Below are 20,879 nucleotides of genomic sequence, written 5' to 3'. Positions count from 1 at the left end.
AGTTCAATTCAGCCCCATGGAATTGATTTTACAAGTGTACCCCAAAAAATATCAATAACTATAACCAGAGTAAACATACCAGTCTGTCTTTTTTATTCAGTTGATGCCCTAAAACATGGTACATCCCTGTACACCACATGGAATGCCGGGGGGGAGAGGGGGCAGGGAGAGTTACTGGGAAAGGGCTTTACTTATTTTATAAACAAATTGGTTTAAGATAACTGTCTTGTTATCTCCAAGGGGAAGAGAAAGACAACTGCCTGTGTAGTTTTTCAAGCATCACCATTTTAAATTTGGTTGCCTTGTAAGACTGTACAAAAAATATGTTTATGTCCCATTGAAGGTTTGGATGCTACGTTTCTTCTCTTTGGTAGGTTTCACATCCATTTTGTGAGGTGCAGAAAGTAAACTGATATATTTCACACCACTACCATTGCACTTTCATGGCCCTTTCATGTTCTTTTCAGCTATCTGTCCAGCTTGCACTGTGCAAGATGACGGCTCACAATACCCCGGAGGACCAGCAGGACCTGGAGGACCAGGTATTCCAGGCTGACCAGCCACTCCTGGTGGGCCTCGTTCACCATCACGTCCTTCCCTTCCATAGCTTGGTTTGCCAGGTTCACCTAGAAGAATGGACGTACATGTAAACAGAAGCACTACATTGCAGATATGAAATGTAGATCATTGTTTTATTTAAAATGTCTTCCCTTTACAAATTGTTGTTTCTCTATCAGCAATACTCCCAAATGCAACCTAAGTCTCGCTGAGTTCTCACAGAGTATCAGCAATAAAGTGCCCATAGGCCAAATTAGCCTTGCAGTTATCTCTGTGCAACTCTAATGCCATCAACAGGGTAGCAGTGTTAATGGTTAGAAGCTAATGCACAGTTCTGTTGGTGATGCGCACAAAGGACACAAAAAATTATTTTCTTCTCCAGTGAATACACACTCTCAGTACACACAAGGAGCAGATCCGTTGTGTAGTAAGGTACATTTGTACATATTTCTCCCTAAATTGTCAGTGAATTGAGGAAATAATAAGCAATTTCTGTAAGTTTTTTCCAACTGAGGTTTTCAAAGATCTCTTTTTTTAATGTCAAATTATTCTCCTTGTTGCACAGAAAAGCACATTCAGTAGCCTATATCTGCGCATACACACCCAGAGAAGTGTGCCAGAGACCTTGTTATATTGAAAATGACTGTACCTCTTCATTTAACCACTTGAGGTCAGTAGTGTTACATTTATGAGCAAGAATCTGGATTCTGGCATGGTGCTACAACATGGCAAATAATGAAAATAATGGACAATAATTTGAAGCCCAAAAATTGAAAACAGCATCTTTGAAGACTCTTCTATTTACAGCTGGGTAGAGTTCTTTAGTTTATTGTGATTGTCATTAGGGGAACTTCATGTCTGACGTTTTTTGGTTTACATATGCTGGGCCCAAGCCTGAACCTGCTGAAACCAATGGGACATTTGTCATTGATTTGATGGTACAGGATCAGGCCTAGGCTTATTTCTCTTTCTATAATGATGATAATTCTTATTCATGGCAGCATAATTAATTGCTTATATATAATATAAAAACACAAGCATACAGCTGATTCGTTAACAAATGACTGTGCTTGAATTCTTTTGAAACGAATGACTTCAGCTTGTTCTCGCCCATCACCTCTCCCCTCTTACCACCTCTACATACCCCTGAATATTTACCTGGAAGTCCTGTTATTCCTGGCAAGCCTTTGGGTCCTCTGCCTGGAAATCCTCTGTCCCCCTTTTCACCAGTTTCACCTGAGGCAAATTAGTGACATGTCATCCACAGTCTGTGAAAAGCCATTTTTTTTCTCTATTGCAAGGCATGACTCATTTACCCACAGTTGCTGGTCCAATAAAAGATATTACCTCAACCAGCTCATCTAATATCCTGGGACCAACTCGACTACAACACCATTGCAAGCAGGAATGGAATATATTATTTTAAAAAGTCAATGTGGTGTCAGCATAATTTCTATCCTCTTCTCTCCATTTCTATCCACAGGTGCAGGCCCAGCCTTAGGGCAAGGCAAGCAAGGTGGCAATGGACTATAGCATCCACCAGCCTGGTCCCATTGGCAACGTGCCTTCTTGGGTCCAGCCCAGTGGCCAGGCCCTGCTGGACCAGCTCTGCACAGGAGTTACACCCAAGGGTAGACGCTTAAAAAAAAAGATTCCCATAAGCTGGCAATTGGGTTATACGCTGGGTTATGTCATGTTTCACATGTGCCACCCAAGATAGCTTTTGATACCCTGGTCAAAAACAAAACATAATGCAAGTGGTTTAGGGGGCATCTGAAATAGTCAGTAAAGGTCCTTATTAAGCTACATGAGCTGGACTACAAAGGATAGTAGTTCTCAGAAGCTGGTTTGTGTTAGTTAGAGGCCACCTTGGCTGCCATGGCTTAGGAAATGTGGGAAAAAAAGCCCATTCTTATTAAATCTTCTGTGACATCCCAACTGGGTTTTAATTAGGCACCTGAAAAAATAATACAGGCATCTCTTCTCTTGCCTTTGAGAAATTACTGTCTTGGTACATTAGACAATAGGGCTAGTTACGGTAGAACAGAACAAAACTCAATTGGGTTTTCCTTTTACAGAGTCAGGGCCTGCCTTCAAAATCTGTTTCTTACACTCCTCTGAACAAAGAAGCGGGAAAAGTCCCTTAAAAAGAAGTGGGAGCACCAAAATGTTTGTTACTTCACCATCTACATTCAGTGCTGCTCATCACACGTAGAGTCCCTGTAGATTCTTCCATCTGCTTTTGAAGAGATCTATGCAAGCAATCCCTTGGTATTCCTAGAAAGTTAGAAGTCTAACCTTTGAAGCGTAGATCTAATAATATTTGAAGCCATTTTGAATAAAAACTACATTGGTTTGCTTTCTTTTCATGAGTCTCATGCACTGCAGCCAGTCTCATGAGTCTGAGATTAATGAGAAATGGCACAGCAGAAACTTCTTTGGCAGTCATTTGAGCAGAGGCTGTTGAGCTCACAAACATGTTGGAGTACCCACTGAGGAAGAGGAAGGTGTGCAAAGGAGGACATTGCTAGCGCTAAATTGTAGAGATTACAGCTAGCCAATCTACTTGGGGATTAATCCTGCCCTTGTAATTACAGCAGCAGTAACTTGATGCCATTACCCACGTATATATTAGTATCCCTAAGTACTGCAAACTTTGGAGTGGTGTTTGCTACAAGGTGTAGACACGCACCCCTTCTTTTGCTCTAAACCCCTTCACTGGGTCATTTACAGCTGAACCCTCTGGTTGCATCTACACTACGAGATAAATCGAATTTAAAGCACCTAGCACAATATTAAAACATCACTGTCTTCACTGTAAATACCATAGTTTGAATTACTAAGCCTAATACTGAAAACAAAATGTCGACATTACAGGATGGGTATAGCATCAATTTTGAATTTCAAATTTCAAATAAAGGCTAGTGTGGAAGTGCCATGTCTTTAAATCGAATTTATTAGCCTCCAGAAGTGTCCCGTTTGTAGCTCACAAAGCTAGGCAGTGACCCTCCATGTATGGCCGCTTCCTTCGCTGCTGCTTTCTATCCAGATGCACAGGAAGCCCACAAATTTTTGATTGCATTAGAATTTGAATTCTGCAGCACCAGGCCTGCAAATATAAAGGTCTGGACACATGGCTGATGGCACAGCACGGGGCGGACAATGCTGATAGCACTGCTGACTGTTACTATACCAACATCCACAGAGGACACGTGGCACAGGGAACCCAGGAAGATTTGCGGGAGGTCTGAATTCTGTCCCTGGGTGCTCTGAATCCTGGGACAGTGCTTTGCATTCTGGGAGTCGAATATAAAACACCCCTCAAGCAACCAGGGCTAAGGCACTGTGGGATAGGTACCCACAATGCACTGCTCACGTGGTCAAAACAGCACAGGGCAATGGGGATGCAGAAACTCAGCCCAGAAAAATAATTGGTCGAATTCCAAAAAGGTTTGTGGACACAAATTCGAGTCCATACAAATGAGGTTAAAAATTGAATTTATTAAAAATTGAATTTATCTCATAGTGTAGATGTAGCCTCTGATTATTTTCTTCTGGTTCTCTATCGGACTGTTTCAATGTGGCGTTCCATTGAATTTCCATTTCTGACCTCCTTCGTTCCACTGAAGTTGCTCTCACTACAGACCTCCTCCCTCAAAAGCAAACTTCTTCACCCTCGCCACAGCTGATCACTACTCACCTCTCTTTCCCAACTTCCATTTCCTTGTGCTTTCACCTTTCCGACTATTCTTTCAGCATGCCCTCCCTTGGCTCCATAGTACTCAGTAACCCTGCATAGACTTCATTTCTTTTCTCTTTTGATGCCCTCCCTGGCTGACCTCTTCCAGTCCCATGGGTTCATCTCTCTGCAAATAGCTCTCAATCTACTTTCCCAGTCTTCATGTTTTCCTTGCATTCAGGATGGCATCTTTGTATGTCTTTATAACCTCTCTTTCACCATTGTGCATTCAGATGGCAACACTGATTTTCAGAGCAGGGACTTGTTATTTGTTTGGCACAATTTGCTTGCTGCAGCACCCCATGTATCCTTTTGCCATTTATTAATAAAAGAATACTAGAAGGCAGAGATTACCACATTCAGAGCTGTCCTGTGTACTTAGTTCAGATCAACAATAGCATGCAATTTTTCTACAAAATAGATTTCTTTTTTCTTGACAGCGATTAAAACCTCCTTCCATCTTCAAAACCCAAGCTAACAAGATCAGACGCGCTTCATATTAACCTGTTTTTCTAAGAGGCTGGTCATTTTGGTGTTGAGGTGCCAAACCAGATACAGCTGAAATGTCTCAGATTGCTCCTCTGAACAAACAGCAACCATATGATCCTGCAATTCCCAGTTCAGGTTAAACTGATGCCTCTGCAGTAGCTTTCTCTGTGCTAATCTTACTGTCCTACCCTAGTTCTCTTGCATTCATGAGTGTGGGGAACTGACCTGATTGTTACATGCGAAGAAACCCATCTATAAGGATTAGTCCAAGCACAAAATTGCTAACAAACATAAACAATCTCATGTGATGCCTGATTTACAGCCTAAGAAACACTCTTCACCACAAAACTCTTGCATGGGATAGAACATACCTCATACTATTACTGAGGTGTTCAGAAATGCACCCACACATTTACCAGGTGTAACATGAAAGAAAGGCATTATGGGAAGTTGATTTTTTAAGGTTTTTTTTTAAATGTACTGTTCGTGCTTCAACCTTTCTTTCTTCAATTTTACAATTACATTTTTGGCCAGGTACAGAGTATTCAGTATGTGTGCCTTGATGCCTCTCTATTTTTCTGCTTTGTATATCAACAGAATGGGGGTAAGAATATATTATATATTCATAGATTCTTCGGCCAGAGGAATCTCTGTGATCGTCCTGGCTGACTGCCTGTATAACACAGACCATAGAATTTACTGAAAACAATTTCTTGAAGTATTCCTACCTGAATGTAGCAGCAGATCTCTAGTTCCATTGTAATTAGAGTTTGTGTTTGCCTTGAAAATGGTACCTCTCTTCAAGATTTTATACAATTTTGCTTTTGACAAAAATTGATACTCCTCTAAACCCAGAGGGTTTAGCAAGAGAACAGAATTTTTAAAGAGACACTGCTCCTGCCCTCATTCAAGAAAAAGCAAAAAGAAAAAAAAATCCCACTGCTAGATGGAAAGACAAATACATACTTTAGTTTTGCAGAAAATCCCGCCCCCACTCCTTTGAAGGCAAAACCCTATCAGTGAGGAACAAAAAATTATTCATTTAGATTAAATAAAAATTTTAATACATTGAGTAAGCCAATTCCTAGATACAGATTTTACCTTTTCAAAGGATTCCATAGATTTTGCAAGACCAGTTCAAGGGTGCTGAATGTTGAATTTGTCTGATTATTAGAGCCACACAATAAGGAAGATTTGTCTGTCAGTTCTAAATTCACTGACCTGATCAATTTAGAATGATAGGCTGATCCTGCCATAAGGTTTAATGAATAAGTGATCTTGATGAAAGGGAGCTATTTTACATTCAGAGGGGGTATCAACCGAGAATGGGCACCATCTGTGTGAGCTGCAGGATGCACATATGGGAGGCATGGTAAAAGCTAAGCAGATGTAAAGTGACTAGGCAAATAAGGGAAAGAAGACTGCAAGGCTGTCTTCACTATGAAAAGAAGTATATTTTCTTGCTAGCTCTCCCACCTACTTTTTTTTTTTAACTTGCTAACACATGGGAAATGCCAACTTTCTTGTCCACGGCAGGAGTTTACCATGTACTCGCTACCACTGGGGTGGACAGCCCTGAGTGGTGCCAAGAGATCTAGTAATGGGTGGGAGGTGAGTTCTAGAGATAAGTAGAAGACAAGATATCACCATTTACTCATTATAGCCTCAGTTCAGAAATCCATCCCTAATCAGCAAAGCAGTTAAGCATGTGGTTAATTGCAAGTGCACTGCTGAAATGATTGGCTGACTAGGGCTGGATTTAGGGTTGGCTTTGCTGCACTGAGGCTTTTATGTGATCTTAAGCAAGTCATTTAGGGGCCAAGATTTAAGGGTACTTAGATGCATAGTGGAATTTTCATAACCACTTAAGCTTCTGCTTTTATGTGCCTTGATGCTTTTGAAAATTCCCATTAGGCATCTAACTACCATTAAAAATTTGGCCCTTAGTGTCTGAGCCCTTCATCCTTCTGTGCCTCAGAGGGTATGTCTGCTCTGTAAAAAGACTACCACCACAAGCAAACCTCAGAGTCTTGGTATTCAGCCCGGAGCTGATGCTATGGCACTAAACATAGCAGTGAGGTGCTCCTGTCAGGCTCAGAAATGGGATGAGGAGGGTGGATCTCAGCCTGAGCTCAAGCCCAAGTAGGAATATATTTATTGCTGCATTTATTGCCCTATCCTGAGCCCTACAACACAGACTCTGTAGATGAGGGCTGAGGGACTTGCTGACAAACAGGGCTTTTTTGCAGCCTAGATGTATCCCCAGACATGAGGAATGAAGGCGTAGCAGACTGAAGTACATAATATGGAAACTGAAAACAGACTTAAATTCAGACACTTTGCTGGCAGAGAAAAGTATTAATCCTAAAATCAAAGTGCTCAAAGGTCTACAATGCAGACAACAATGAAGGGTCCTGTGGCACCTTATAGACTAACAGAAAAGTTTAGGGCATGAGCTTTCGTGAGTTAACTCACTTCTTCAGATGCTGGTGCTGATGACCAGCATCTGAAGAAGTGAGTTAACTCACGAAAGCTCATTCTCTGAACTTTTCTGTTAGTCTATAAGGTGCCACAGGACCCTTTGTTGCTGCTACAGATCCAGACTAACACGGCTACCCCTCTGAACCCAGACAACGTATTAAGCCATACATGGCGTTTATTAAATTTGTTTCTGGTAATGCTGAACCTCACTTTAGTGTAATTTGATTCCACGGAAAAAGTAAGCAACAAAAAGCTGACAGCATTTATGCTCCACAAATTAAAACACCTAGTCAGGCTTCTCTTACCTCTTGGACCTTTCAAACCAATCTCACCAGGAGGACCTTTAAGACCTGGTAAACCACGGGGTCCAATCTGTCCTGGAAAGCCATTTTCTCCAGGAGGTCCGGGAGCACCTGGTGGGCCAGGTCGACCTGGGAGACCTGTAGCACCAGCTTCAGGCCTCCTAAGGCTAGCTGCTAGCTGAGCGAGTTGTTCTGTAGCAAAGAAACAGGCAGGGTGAAATTGAGCAACAGACCTTACATTAAGTGAGCAGTAAGTGGCTTTCCCCAAAGTATTTTGTATTTGACTTTCATTAAAAAGAAAGCATAGCTTTCATACAGCCAATCCTGTACCATGGAAGCTATTAGAGAAGGATGGAGCATGTGACGTCACACGTGTCTAGAGAGCATTTTCCACAAGCCCTGATACAACAGGGTTCTTTGCATCACTGTTCTCAATAGGAAGTTTCTTACCACTTATGTACCCTACAAAGAAGTGAATTGTACTTTTTAAACCTCACACCTCCTATCATGTTATGGCTTCAAGAATCTAAAATGATCTAAATAAATTATATGCATTGCAAATTGTCTATATAAAAGTGTCTCTTTAATGGGGGCGGAGTGTTTCAATTTTACTATAGTGATTGTTAGGCTCTGGCCTCAAAAGCAGGAGCCTTTAAAGAATTCCAAAATCAGGAAGAAATATATCAGCTTACATATAACACTATGTCATGACATGGCACACGAGGTAATTAGAGAACAGCTCCTACATCCACATTTTCAGGGACAAAATACTTAAATTTGCATTTAATTTGCTGTGACAACGTGAACAAATTCAATATGTAATTGTGCATGAATTTATCTGCATGCTGCTGATGATTACTTATCTCATCGGAGTTAATCGCAAAGCTCTTTTTGATTGTTCTAGGAGTAGGATCCGCTCCTCAGTGTTCCTTTGAATGGCCTGCACAGACTTCCTCGTCCTCTTTTTCTTTCAAGCCACTGCCATATGCATTTTAGTCATCCCTTTTTCAGACCATTCAGCTCTCTTCTTTCATCCAGAGATCCTCTCCTACATTTAACAGCCTTTCCCAGACACAATCATTCCCAATTTGGTGCCACTCTGTTTTTCTTGCCTAAACACACTTTTCTCAACCGGAAAGGAACAGAACAAACCTAGAATGTATAAACACGGAATTCCAGTAGGGACAGGCAGGCACTACATTTGGGGAAATCTTGGGACAACTGACTACTTGGAAGTGTGAGATTTGTCGGAGGGGATGCATGACGAGCTAAGCTTCAGGCAACTGTCTTTAAATAAAGTGGATTTCTAGAGTGAGGTACTTCGAATATTTTTAATTTGAACCTTTGAAATGTTTAGGTGCTGTTTGGAAAGGTCTGAATGGCCACAATAGGACAATCCAGATTTTTCCAAGCCATTTAATTCATCCCTAGCTGTGACGTCTGCGTGTATTCTTCACATTCGATAGCTGATCTCTTAAACTTCTTCCACAGCCCTGCATATTCTGCCTTTCAAGAGAACGCATATTTTAAAAAGGCCCTTTATTGAGGGTAACATTTCAAAACCTTGTTTTGCTAGAGCAGCCAAATCTAAAATGCAATAAACTATTGGGCAGTTTAAAAAATGATTGAGAATTTCCAAATTAAAGAACATTTCCAACCCCGTAAATGATAGTCTAATATCCAAAGGACATTTTCTGTGGCAGACACCTAAAAATCTCTTTTGTGCTACAAGGATCAAGGTATAAATGTTGAAATTCAAATCCCACCAAAGAAATACAGTTAGGGGTCTGAATATCTGCTTATGATTTTCACTTTGACATATTTAATCTATCAGCTCCCTACATTTTTATACATATTGTAAATAGGTGTTTTAATGTCATAATTTAATAGTGAGTAAGTACTAATGACAAAACATGTTTTCAATGCAGGTAGTTACCATCTTATTTTGATACATGGAGGCTGATGCAAGTTCAGATTAAACAAAATTTACTTTTTTCATAAAAAAACACTTTCCATTCTCTAGTTACCATGGTAATAGCATGGTAAGTGGAGGGCTTCTTCTGCACAAAAGAACTGGCAATTCAGTGGTCTGCGAAGGACTCTTTGATAGGTAAGAGCTGTTAATTTCATCTGTATTACAGAAATTGTCTGTCTCAGGACCTCAGGCAAAGGAGACCCAATCTGTAGCCACTTCCCTATTCTATACAAAAGTAGGAAGGCCTTGACACCCTGGGCACATTTGTTCCAACCTGCTGTGGATCCAGAACCCATGATAGGGAAGTCTGAGGCCTAGGCAGGGGTTGATATGATGGAAAAACATTGTCCCCTCCCAGATGTATGGAGAATGTTTTTGGGGCTTTTTTTTTTTGTTTGTTTTTAAAAAAAGGCTGTGGGGTAGCTATGTCTGCTGGGGTAATGGTGGCTGCAAGACACTGCCGGGATCTGTGTCTGCTACACAGAAGAGGGCAGAGATAGACCACCGTCGCCATGGGACCGGAGAGGAAGAACTCCGTGAAGGGATCATGGAAGTGATTACTCTTGGGTGGTGGGGGACAAGGCTTCCCATGAGAGCTTGTTCTCCACTGGGGATAGAGAGCTGGATCCCCTCTGCTTAAATAGCTGGCTGGGGATTTCTGTTGTGTAAGTGGGAGAGGCAGACCCAGCATAGCAGCACTAAGCCACCTCGCTTTCCACCTTCTGTGCGTGTGGGGAGTAACAAGGATGGCGGGTCTGGGGAAAGGGAGAGTATTGAAGAACTACTCTGTTCTGTGCATCAGACAGAAAATTCCCATTGGCCAGAAACCAGGCAATGAGATGGTGCAGGGGGCAGGGGCAGCATGTGAAGCCTCTCTTCCCCCCTGCCCCTGGGCTCACCACTGCTCAAACAGGACCTTGCAGTCACTTTTCTGAGCCATGTGAAGGGGTGGGACAGGCAGCGGTGGAGCTGGCAGGCCAGATCCAGTCTTGGAGGCTGAATTTTGCACAGCCCTGGTCAAGGGTATTGCACAGGGTGTAAATTAAGGGAATATTTCTTGTAATGGGTATTTTTCATTGGAAAGTATTCAGTGCAAGGAAGAGCATGCTGAACTCATCCAAATCCTCTTTCCTTTACTCCGGGAGACCAAAATCATCCTGTGTACAGGGAGAAATTCCATTTTAACACATTTTCCAGCTCTAGAAGCACTCTTTGTCCACAGCTGAACTCTGAAGACAGTGCAAGGTTAGTATAAACATCAAGGATACAGTGTAGCATTTTTGTAATAATATGTTATCACACTTTTTTACTCTTTCCTCAATAGCTTTTGTTGTAGTGAATATTAGTTGGAAGACTTATTCAGCTTTAGGATCACTATTATTACTGGTCTTTTCTCTTCCTTCCCATTCTCTGTCCCTTTCTGTTGTGTCACTTCTTTTCCTCCTTTTGCATTTTCTTCCTTGCAACAATTCCCAATTCCTGCCTTCCCCTGGGCTTTACTCCCACGCTTCCCTTATTCTTTCTGCTAAAATGATCATCAATCAAATAGTTAATGCTGACATTTAAAATATTTTTAGCAGGCTTTTGATGGAACACCCCCATAAAATGAATAAAACAGGAATGATTGTTCCAGGATCCCTGTGGACTATGGTTAAACTTTCTTCCCACTGGAAGGTTATCTTTGCAAGCTGGAGGGCTAGGAACTTTCTTTTTAAACATATTGAAGCTTAGATTCTTCAGAATCTCAGTAAGTCAAATGGATCACACTAATACACCACGGATGCTGGATGCAACCAGCAAGTGAAGAGTTTGGCTCCCCTGCTTTAAATGCACAAGAAAGATGAAAATTGCAATTACTTACCTTGCATGACTCTCATGCAGACCTGCTTAATGTGCTGATCTGTTGGCTCTCTGCCCTGGCATAAAAATATTCAACAGCAGTTAATATACAGTAGGTATTTGTAAAATGAGGGTGATGCAATTAAGGCTTGGGATGGTGGTTGCAGTTCTTCAACCATACCCCTGTCACTAGTCCCACTAAAGTCAATAGGAGAATTGATGTTGAACTATTTTGGTGATCTTAATGCGCAAATATACAGCAGGAATGCATGCAGTATATGAACATGAACAGAAGTCAGACTGTACACTAAAGCTACGTCTACACGTGTATGCTACATCGAAATAGCTTATTTCGATGTAGCGAAATCGAAATAAGCTATTTCGATGAATAGCATCTACATGTCCTTCAGGGCTGGTGCTGTTGACGTTCAACGTCGACGTTGGGCAGCACCACATAGAAATAGGCGCTGTGAGGGAGCGTCTACACGCCAAAGCAGCCCACATCGAAATAAGGGTGCCAGGAACAGCTGCAGACAGGGTCACAGGGCGGACTCAACAGCAAGCTGCTCCCTTAAAGGGCCCCTCCCAGACACACTTGCACTAAACAGCACAAGATCCACAGAGCCGACAACTGGTTGCAGACCCTGTGCCTGCAGCATGGATCCCCAGCTGCAGCAGCAGCAGCCAGAAGCCCTGGGCTAAGGGCTGCTGCACACGGTGACCATAGAGGCCCGCAGGGGCTGGAGAGAGCGTTTCTCAACCCCTCAGCTGATTGCCGCCATGGCGGACCCCACTATTTCGATGTTGTGGGACGCGGATCGTCTACACGTGCCCTACTTCGACATTCAACATCGAAGTAGGGTGCTATTCCCATCTCCTGTTGGGGACAGCGACTTCGACGTCTCGCCGCCTTACATCAATGTCAACTTTGAAACAGAGCTTGCCACGTGTAGACATTGTGGGCGCTATTTCGAAGTTGGCGCGGCTACTTCGAAGTAGCCGGCTTGTGTAGACACGGCTTAAGTGCCATAGGTTCCAGCTACTCATATATGTGCCATTACTACATTGCAGCAGATTGCCACATGAATCATAGACATGCAGAGCTAGAAGGGATCTTTAGAAGTCCAGCTCCTAGACTGGGACAGCACCAGATAAACTTAGACCATCCCTGGCAGGTGTCTGTCCAATTTAAAAACCTCCAGTGATGGGAATTCCACAATTTCCCTTAAAAGCCTGTTCCAGAAATTATCTGCCCTTATCATTAGCAAGTTTTCCTAATATCTCAACTAAATCTCTCTTGCTTCCGCTTAAGCCCATTACTTCTTGTCCTGCCCTCTGTGGATATAGAGAACTGGTCACAGTGCTCTTTATAACAGCCCTTAACATATTCAAAGTTGTATCAGGTCCTTGCTCCACAGTCCTCTTTCCTGAAAGCTAAACATGCCTGGTTTGTTTTCACCTTTCTCCACAGCTCAGGTTATCTAAATCTTACAATTTTTCTTGCTCCCTTTTGCACTTTCCCTAATTTGTCCACATTTCTACTTAATGTGGTATCCAGAATTGGAGGCAGCAGTCCAGCTGATGCTTCACCAGTGCCAAGTAGTTTGGGATAGTAACCCTGTTACTATAGCCCAGAATATCAGGCTTTTTCATAACTGCATCACATGGTTGACTTGTGCTTATTTTCTGATGCATTCTAGCCCCCAGATCCTTTTCAGCAGCACTACCACCTCCAACAGTATAATGTAGTTCAGAATATGCAGGGGTGTTTGAACTCAGCTGGGCTTTGCAGCCTCTGCCCACCAGCAGCTAAATACATCTCTGCTGTAACTAAGCGCCATGTTGAATGTGATAATTGATAGAGACAGGCGTGAACATAAAACACCACTTACAGCTGGACCCTGGCTGCCAGGCAGACCCGGAGCACCTTGTTCACCCTGCAAACCGCGAGGTCCAGGGGAGCCCCGTGGACCTTCTGTGCCAGGCAGTCCCCGACTTCCTTCAGGCCCACGAAGGCCGGGCTCTCCAGGGTTACCATCCTACAAATGAGAGACAGTGACATTGTCTGACTTCACTTTTGCAGTACAAGCTCTGCCTTCTGCCTCTGCGGTAACAGATCTGCTGCGTGTGCAGTACCTGCGCTTTTACATTCTCTGTCAAATTCCGTTAGCTATTGTCTGACTTCGCTTTTACTAAATGTTCTTTCTGTTACGAAGGCAATGCCAGGAGGGCTGGGATGCCCGAAAATCCAGAAAAAATAAAGAGTTGGTTTCTGGATTATAAAACTTTCCTGCTACACATCTTACTCCATGGCTTTAAGAGCTGGATTCTCCCTGAGAATGATGAACCTGCTTAGGGAAGTGTGTGGGAAATCCTGGCCCCACCGTTGTCAGTGGCAAAGTGCCTATTGACCGCAATAGGATTAGCATTTTATTGCTTGTGTTTAAACTCCTATATAATTATTTTCCGTTTCTTAGGATTCTACTTTGTCACATTCTCACTTATTTCCCCCAATGCCTTGCCTCCAATGGGATCCCTTCACCTGCATCTGTCCCTAGAATAGCAGAAAGGAGGTAAGTATTGTAAGTCACTGCAGACTTCCTCTGCAGTAACTGGCTCCACATTCTCCCACAGGGAGGAAAATCCCACAGAGAGCTTTCATCCCTTCCTACCCCATGGGCCCTGAAAGAGAAGCCTCTGCAGGGTCAGGGAAGGAAGGAAAATGTACCTTGGTGCTGCAACTGCCCTTTCTATGGCAGCCAAACTTAGACTGGTAAATACAGGCAGTCTAGGGTCCTCCGAACCCAACAAGTAAGGATAAAAGATCTCCAGACTAGTCACACTGCATGGAAAAATATACGCTCCATCACCCAAGGACAAAGCAAGCAGTCCTGTAGCACAATGTTATTTATTAGGGACTGAGCTTTATTTGTTCTCTTTGTGCCAGGAAACAGTGCAATGTAGCAAGCCCACACTGCGTCCTGAGGACCTCAGCATCTTCATCTGAGGGAGGGAGGGAGGGAGCACTTCCCCTGACAATGCAGCCCATAAACTGATTGGAAAGAGAAACTTGTATAACATGTCCTTTACCATCACTTGAGTGGTAACCTCCACAGCTCTATACTAGAACACTCAGAGTCCCTGAAGCAGAGCTAATTTTTTTATTGTCTTTGCCCAAATCTTATAATATTAAATATTTAAAAGCAGCCTAAAACCCAAAAGGCCATAAACTGAATCCAATTGAAACATCCCATTTTCTTTTCTATACCTATAAATATTAGATACACCGCAGAAATATAATCAAACTGCATTTAAGCTGCAGCCTCATAACCACAAAGAAGAAACTTTACTGCAGTCATTTAGCTCTTCAAAGAAACAGAAATTAAGTAGTCAGTAATGGTTCCCCGCCCTTCACACTCACTGTGTAAGGATTTTGCAACCTCGATCTTTGCAGCCAACGTAAAAACTGCTTTGGTTTATTAAGAAAGGCTGGTTTGCAAGGCTGCCACAGGCCTTGCATTCCCCCAGCACAGTCAACTGAGCAGCAGGGATACAGTAGGCATTTGCCTCAAACCTTTTCTTCAGATAGCATGGGGGTGCCTGCTGGCTGGCCAGCCGAGTGCTCTGTGCCTTGTTGTTCCCTCCACTGAGCACAGCCAGAAAGGCGCACTGAGAAGATGAGGAAGGGGCAACCTAAGGATAAGGTGAGGGACTCAACGTTGGCTCTTGCATCCTCCTGCAGCTAAAACAGCCCGTCACGCTGAGCTGGCTAACCCCACCTAGGCCCCCCACAGCGGCTGCCAAACATTAGCTGCCTTAGCAGCCAGTAACTCTGCCTCCCCACATATGGGGGGTCACATCTGGATGCCAGCCAAAACCCATGAGTAATTTACTGCAGTGTAGATGTACACACTGTTCCTCATCAACCACAATGTCAACAACCACCACAGGCTCAGCGCCCGTTGGTGTCCGATGCCTCCCTCATTATTTCTTTCCATCTTCCCCTGTCCAGTGCAGAGTGGCTTAGTTTCTCTAGACTAGCTCCACACCAATCTACTATACCATCCACTGCACTTCGGAGAACTATATATGAACCAGGAGTAATGCTTGCGAAGGGGCAGGGGTGGAACCAGAAGAGTTTCTTTACGCGTCTTTTTAAATAGGTTAGTGGAGTCAGTATTGGCACAATCATGATGTGTGTGTGTGTGTGCATGCATATTTTATATATATAAATTAAACCATTCCACTGAGACAGACTAGTCAGCACTCATGTTAGGTGTGCACAGAAGGGTATTCATATTCTAATTACAGGCCGAGTTCTGTCCTAATTCATGCTATGTTCAATCCCACTGCAAGCGTGGCCCCACGAACAAGACCCACGACTTCCCCACCCTGTATGAACTCCATTGCTTTTCCCAAATGCCTAGTACTCCTCTCGTGACAAAGACCCTGGCTGCCTTCCAACTGCCAGTCCCTACAGATCCATTGCCTGCAGCCCCAACAGCAACAGCATAAATACATACTGTCAATCAATGCAAACTTCTTCTAAACATGATACCCTACAATGGTACGGAACTGGGAATAGTTTTGATGGATTATTTTGTGGTGAAGTGAGTAGGAATCTGTGGATTCCAGCCTTGCAAACACTTACACATTTGCTAAACTGAATGCACATGAATCAGTAGGATTGCTCATGTGCTCAGAGTTAAGCATGTGTGTAAATGTTTGCAGGGCATCAGATGCTGATTCTAAAATTTGCTGTGCAGTCAGCCATTGAGCCCACATGGAATGCCAGAGAAATCAGGCAGAAGCGTGTGAAAAGATCAGGGGCTTTTTTTATTTACCTTATTTTAGTTCAGGCTGAGCACAAAGCTCTGACTTGCATACACAACGCAGAGGCCTTGTGTTTAGACACAATTTAAAGTTTTTCAACATAGCTTTGTTGGTTTAGAGTGTGAAAAAAATCACTCCATCCCCCCACCCCCAACATAGCAGGCCCTAGTGTAGAAGCACCAGTTAAATAAACAGATAGCATTTAGTCTGGGGGATTCAAATGAGCTACCTCAGCAAAAGCGCTCATTTGCCAGTGTAAGCTGTGTCTCCACAGGGGGTGGAGGATGGGTTGCCAGTATATCTGTACTGCTGTATGGAACATGGGTAAATGATTTCTAGTGGCATGCAGGCCATAGAGTATAAACTGTTCTGGTCGGTGACTGTCTCTCACTCATGTGTTTGTGCTGCATTCAGAGTTCTGACCTGACCGGGGACTCTGGTTGCTACTACAATAAAAACAATAAATTAAATAATTAAATAACTACCCAAGCATTTTAGGCATCCACTAATCTATCAGCAATAGGGAATTTCCCACCTCCAGGGAAGTAGCAATTTTACCATATGTGATCTCTGGTTAAACCCACAAGATGGAGCAATCTTAAAGGCTACTGAGCTTGCACAAAGGGATTCTAGCCAGGATGCTTTAAAATGTTTGTTACAAAATGAGCTGGCCAACCCCTTAACCATCCCGAAAGCCCTGCATTGTCCCTATCACTCTTTTTCCTCATATCTGACCAATTACCAAGTTTCTTTCTGCTCTGTGGGACCATTCACTTGGATGATCATTCAAGGGCCACAGTACAGGAAGAATGTGATTTTAGGCCGCAGCCCCTTTAGAAGAACTCGTGTTTAATTTATTCCCTTACAGCTCCTGTTTGCAGTGTGCAAATTGTAGCACTTGCTAGAAAGCTTTTTCAGGCCCACAATTCCACCTTCCATTGATAATGATGATGCCAGGTTTTCTTTATAGCCTCTGCCCTTCAGTTTCTCACAGTAAGGACAGCTATTGTCACAGATCAGCCCCTCAGCAACAGCAACACTCCCAACCCTGGAAGTGATGAAGATGAAGATGACGAATAAAAGATGAAGACGAAACTGCCCATTCCTTTTCCTCTGTTGTACATAAGGTGCTTCTGCTAGCTTCCTGGTTCAGATTAAGGATGTACATTGGTTTGGTTCCAGAAGTAATTCTGTTTTCAAAGACATGATAACCCTGTACCCAGAATTGTCATAGAAGAAAGAATATATACCATCTGCAGATATCAATGTTTTCACACAACATCAATATAGTATATACACCCCTCTTCTCCCAACTTTAGTGGGAGAAGGCAGTTCACTTTCCAAACTGAAATAGCCACAAGTTATATCCTATTGCAAATGAAATTACCGCTTTCTTTTGTGGGGTTTAATTTGCAAGATGAGAATTCCTGTTCAAAAAGGAGTTGGAATCATCCAGAATTTAAAACCCATAAATGAAAGTGGGGTCTCAATTGCTTACACTGCTGTTATTGGAGAGCTAAATATTTGTATTCTCTTTCTTAAAGCAGTAAATACTCCTTGTCTTTTATTATACCTTTTATTTTCTATAACAGTGTAGTTCATCATACTTACTGATCCCTTTGGTCCTGGCTGGCCCATCTCACCCTAAATAGGACAAATATTCATATTCCATGACAAATGCAGTGTACTTGATGCATTTTCCCCAGTATTTAAAAATCATCATTCTATTAGAGCTAAGCAATTTGCTGAAGTACACAAATTGACACCTATAAACCAACCAAAGGAATTAAATGTGTTAATACAGATTAACTTGCGAAGAAAACAGATTTCTGTTTTTCCGTTAGTGCTACAATTTAAAGAAAAAAACCACTTTTCTAGCATATTCTCAACTATATTTATTTATATTACCTTTTCAAAATAAATAGGCAAAGCCACATAATATCCCAATGTTGATGTCTAAAATAATTCAGGTTGGGCAGAAAAACTGGTTTTAAAATTGGAATTTGCTTGTTTACAGAAATCAGAATGTTCTGCAGGATTGCATGAATTTCAGCACATTTTCCCCAGAAGCTAGGCAGGTTTCTGCCTATGTTCCTGAACCTTGCCTGCCCAGCTTGCTGGTGGCAGCCTGACTACCTGCTGAAGAGCCAAAACTGTGAGATGAATTTCAGCAACCTCTCAGTTCTACAGTAACCACACTCCACAGCTCTGGAGCAGGTTGCCTGGCAGGTTGCCAGAAGGTATGTTTCTGCCGGAGATGTAATTTCTGGGCTGATCAGACATATCTGTGCTGGCTTTGATTGTGCTAGCAAGCTAAAAATAGCAATGTGGCTGCCACTGAACAAGAGGAGAGAGACTCTAACTGCCCTGGGTATGGACCTATGGATTCAGATTGGAATGGTGAGTCCATTCTGCCCCATGTGCATCTATGGCTACTGTGCTAACGATCACAGCTAGCACAGGTTTGTCAGCCCAAGCTGGATATAACACCTCCAGCTCCAGAGTAAATATATCTTAAGAGTCAGTGCTTCCAGGGCTCCCAGCAACTCAAGGAAAAGAGCAGCCCATCAGGAGAAATGTCTCAAAAACAGGGTTCTCCGTAGAGTTGCGCAGGGAACAGTAATTCCAAACCTCATGAGGAATTTTGAAATTGATGGAGTCTGTTCCGAATCATAACAGAACCAGATTTTGAAATCTCAAAATCCTCTGTGAAAGTGAATTCCCATCTTCGACCCAAAGAAATATATTTGTGATGTGGGAGAGCATTTTATCATAGTAACGCAGAGATATTTCCCTGAAAGTGGTTGCTCCCCCAATCTTTGATAGCCTACACTGGAGTAGCAGCTTCCACGGGCTGGAAATGGGCATTTGTCATCATTACAATAAATATGTAGGAGATATTTTTACAAATAAATGTCCCCACTGTCATCTTTTTGGGTTTGGTATAGAATGTGTCATGTCCTCACATTGGAAACTGACTCTCTTGTAGAAGACTCAGAATTTTGCTGCACAAGAACCACACTAGCTGAAGAGTAAATCCCCTGGATTCCCTTCTGCAACTTTAAAAATCTTTTAATTGCTGACATAAGAGTAATGACGTGTCTTACTTTAGCTTATCATTGCAAGAGTTGGGAATGAATTTTCCTTTCCAGTGTACCACATTATACAGTTGGTTATTGTGTTGCTTTACAAGGAGAAGAAGGGTTTTCCCAGGTCAACTGAGTGGGGTGGGAAGTAGTTGCAGAGGGGTCTGGCATTTCAAAGGGGCCTGGAGCTCTGCTTGCTGCTGCTGCTGCTGCTGTAACTTCAGCAGCAGCACTGGTCTGAGGTCTGGACCGTTTGAGCTGCTGTGGCAGTGCGGCTCCACGTGGCTGTAGTGGGTCGGCTGGACTGCCATGGTCCAGGCAGCGCTAAGGGCTGATAGCCCTTGGCCCTGCCCCTTCTGCTCCTGACCCACACCCCTTCTTTGCCATGGAGCCAGGCTCCCTTACCAACTTGCCCTGGGGCATACAGTGGCTGTTGCCCCATTGGATTGTCTTCCCATGAAGCATCAGGTATTGGCCATTGCCAGAATTAGCATATTGAACCTGATATGTAAGGGGGCTGGTGTTTCCATCTGTTTTTAGAGACAAAAACAAAACTTGTAATGTTTCAGAGGAACTGAGGGTTTTCAAAATGGAGCCATTGGTGCAGCTAGTTCCCAAGGACTCTGCAAAACTCTGCAGCACAATCAATACTGCCGTCTGGTTTTGCAAAAATAAATTTACATAACACCAAGATTTAGTTTCCAAGGTGGGGGCGAGTGGGAGGTTGAAAATCACACTGGAAATGTTTCTTCAACAGTTAAAACATAAAACTTAACATTATGCACCTGAAGAACAGCTTAAAACAGATCAAGGTGAAACAATGTCTTACCAGGTCACCCCTTTCACCTTGTTCGCCTTCTCCTCCAGCAGGACCCTGAATCAAAACAAGACACATACTGTAGGAGTCTTGCCTGCCATAAAAATGTAGCTGATTCTTCAGATTGATAGTATGATTAGTATTAGAAGACTCACTTGTTCCCCTTTAGGTCCTGGCTCACCTACCAACCCCTAAATGTGAAATAAAAACAAGATAGTTTAGAAATCACTGAACATAAAGAGAGATTTCATATGTCACTCTGGCCAAAACTGTTATCTTGCATCAGCATGTCTGGAGTATTTGATACTGAAAGCAGCTTTTCCTTTCTTCCTTCATGTTTTTTCAAAAGTATTCCAAGAGATATTTCGATTTTGACTCCTGTTGCCCTATAGCAAGAGCATGGTAAAACAACCAGATCGGGGGAAGGGGTTGGTATACTTTGTAAAGCAGATTCACTTTGAGGCAAAGAATAGATCTGAGTCCTGAGTTCTTCCCATGTCTCCTACAGCAGAAGTGCTTTACTTTTTTCTTTTTCCAGCATGCTATAAAACTCCGTGGCCCAATTTGCCCCAACAACTGTTCTTCTGCATATAAACCTAGGACCCATGTTAGGAGGTAGCAAGAAAGGCAATTGCCTAGAGCACCACACCACAGGGAGCCCAATAAAGCTAAGCTGCTCAGGTTTTAGCGTCAGCCCCAGGTGGTGGGGCTTGAGCCCCAGGTTCAAAACAGGAGGGTAATGATCACACCCTGTTATGAC

At 42.9% G+C, this 20,879-nt stretch overlaps 1 protein-coding gene across 1 annotated transcript in view; it reads right to left on the bottom strand.

Annotated features, from left to right (window-relative positions):
- Positions 1–271: 271 nt before the first annotated feature.
- The window catches only part of COL9A1 (collagen type IX alpha 1 chain), a 105,704-nt gene continuing 85,096 nt past the window's right edge, over positions 272–20,879 (bottom strand). Inside the window, exons 30-37 of the mRNA XM_074988877.1 lie at positions 20,275–20,310; positions 20,132–20,176; positions 17,828–17,860; positions 13,276–13,422; positions 11,406–11,460; positions 7,573–7,761; positions 1,717–1,794; positions 272–626 (exon numbers count right to left, since the gene is read on the bottom strand). Coding sequence (XP_074844978.1) covers positions 442–626; positions 1,717–1,794; positions 7,573–7,761; positions 11,406–11,460; positions 13,276–13,422; positions 17,828–17,860; positions 20,132–20,176; positions 20,275–20,310 — 768 coding nt within the window. The 3' untranslated portion in view covers positions 272–441. The remainder of the gene's footprint in view (positions 627–1,716; positions 1,795–7,572; positions 7,762–11,405; positions 11,461–13,275; positions 13,423–17,827; positions 17,861–20,131; positions 20,177–20,274; positions 20,311–20,879) is intronic.

Source organism: Carettochelys insculpta, chromosome 3 (genome assembly GCF_033958435.1).
Source record: "Carettochelys insculpta isolate YL-2023 chromosome 3, ASM3395843v1, whole genome shotgun sequence".
Taxonomy (NCBI): domain Eukaryota; kingdom Metazoa; phylum Chordata; order Testudines; family Carettochelyidae; genus Carettochelys; species Carettochelys insculpta.
This window is presented reverse-complemented; position numbering and strand designations above follow the sequence as displayed.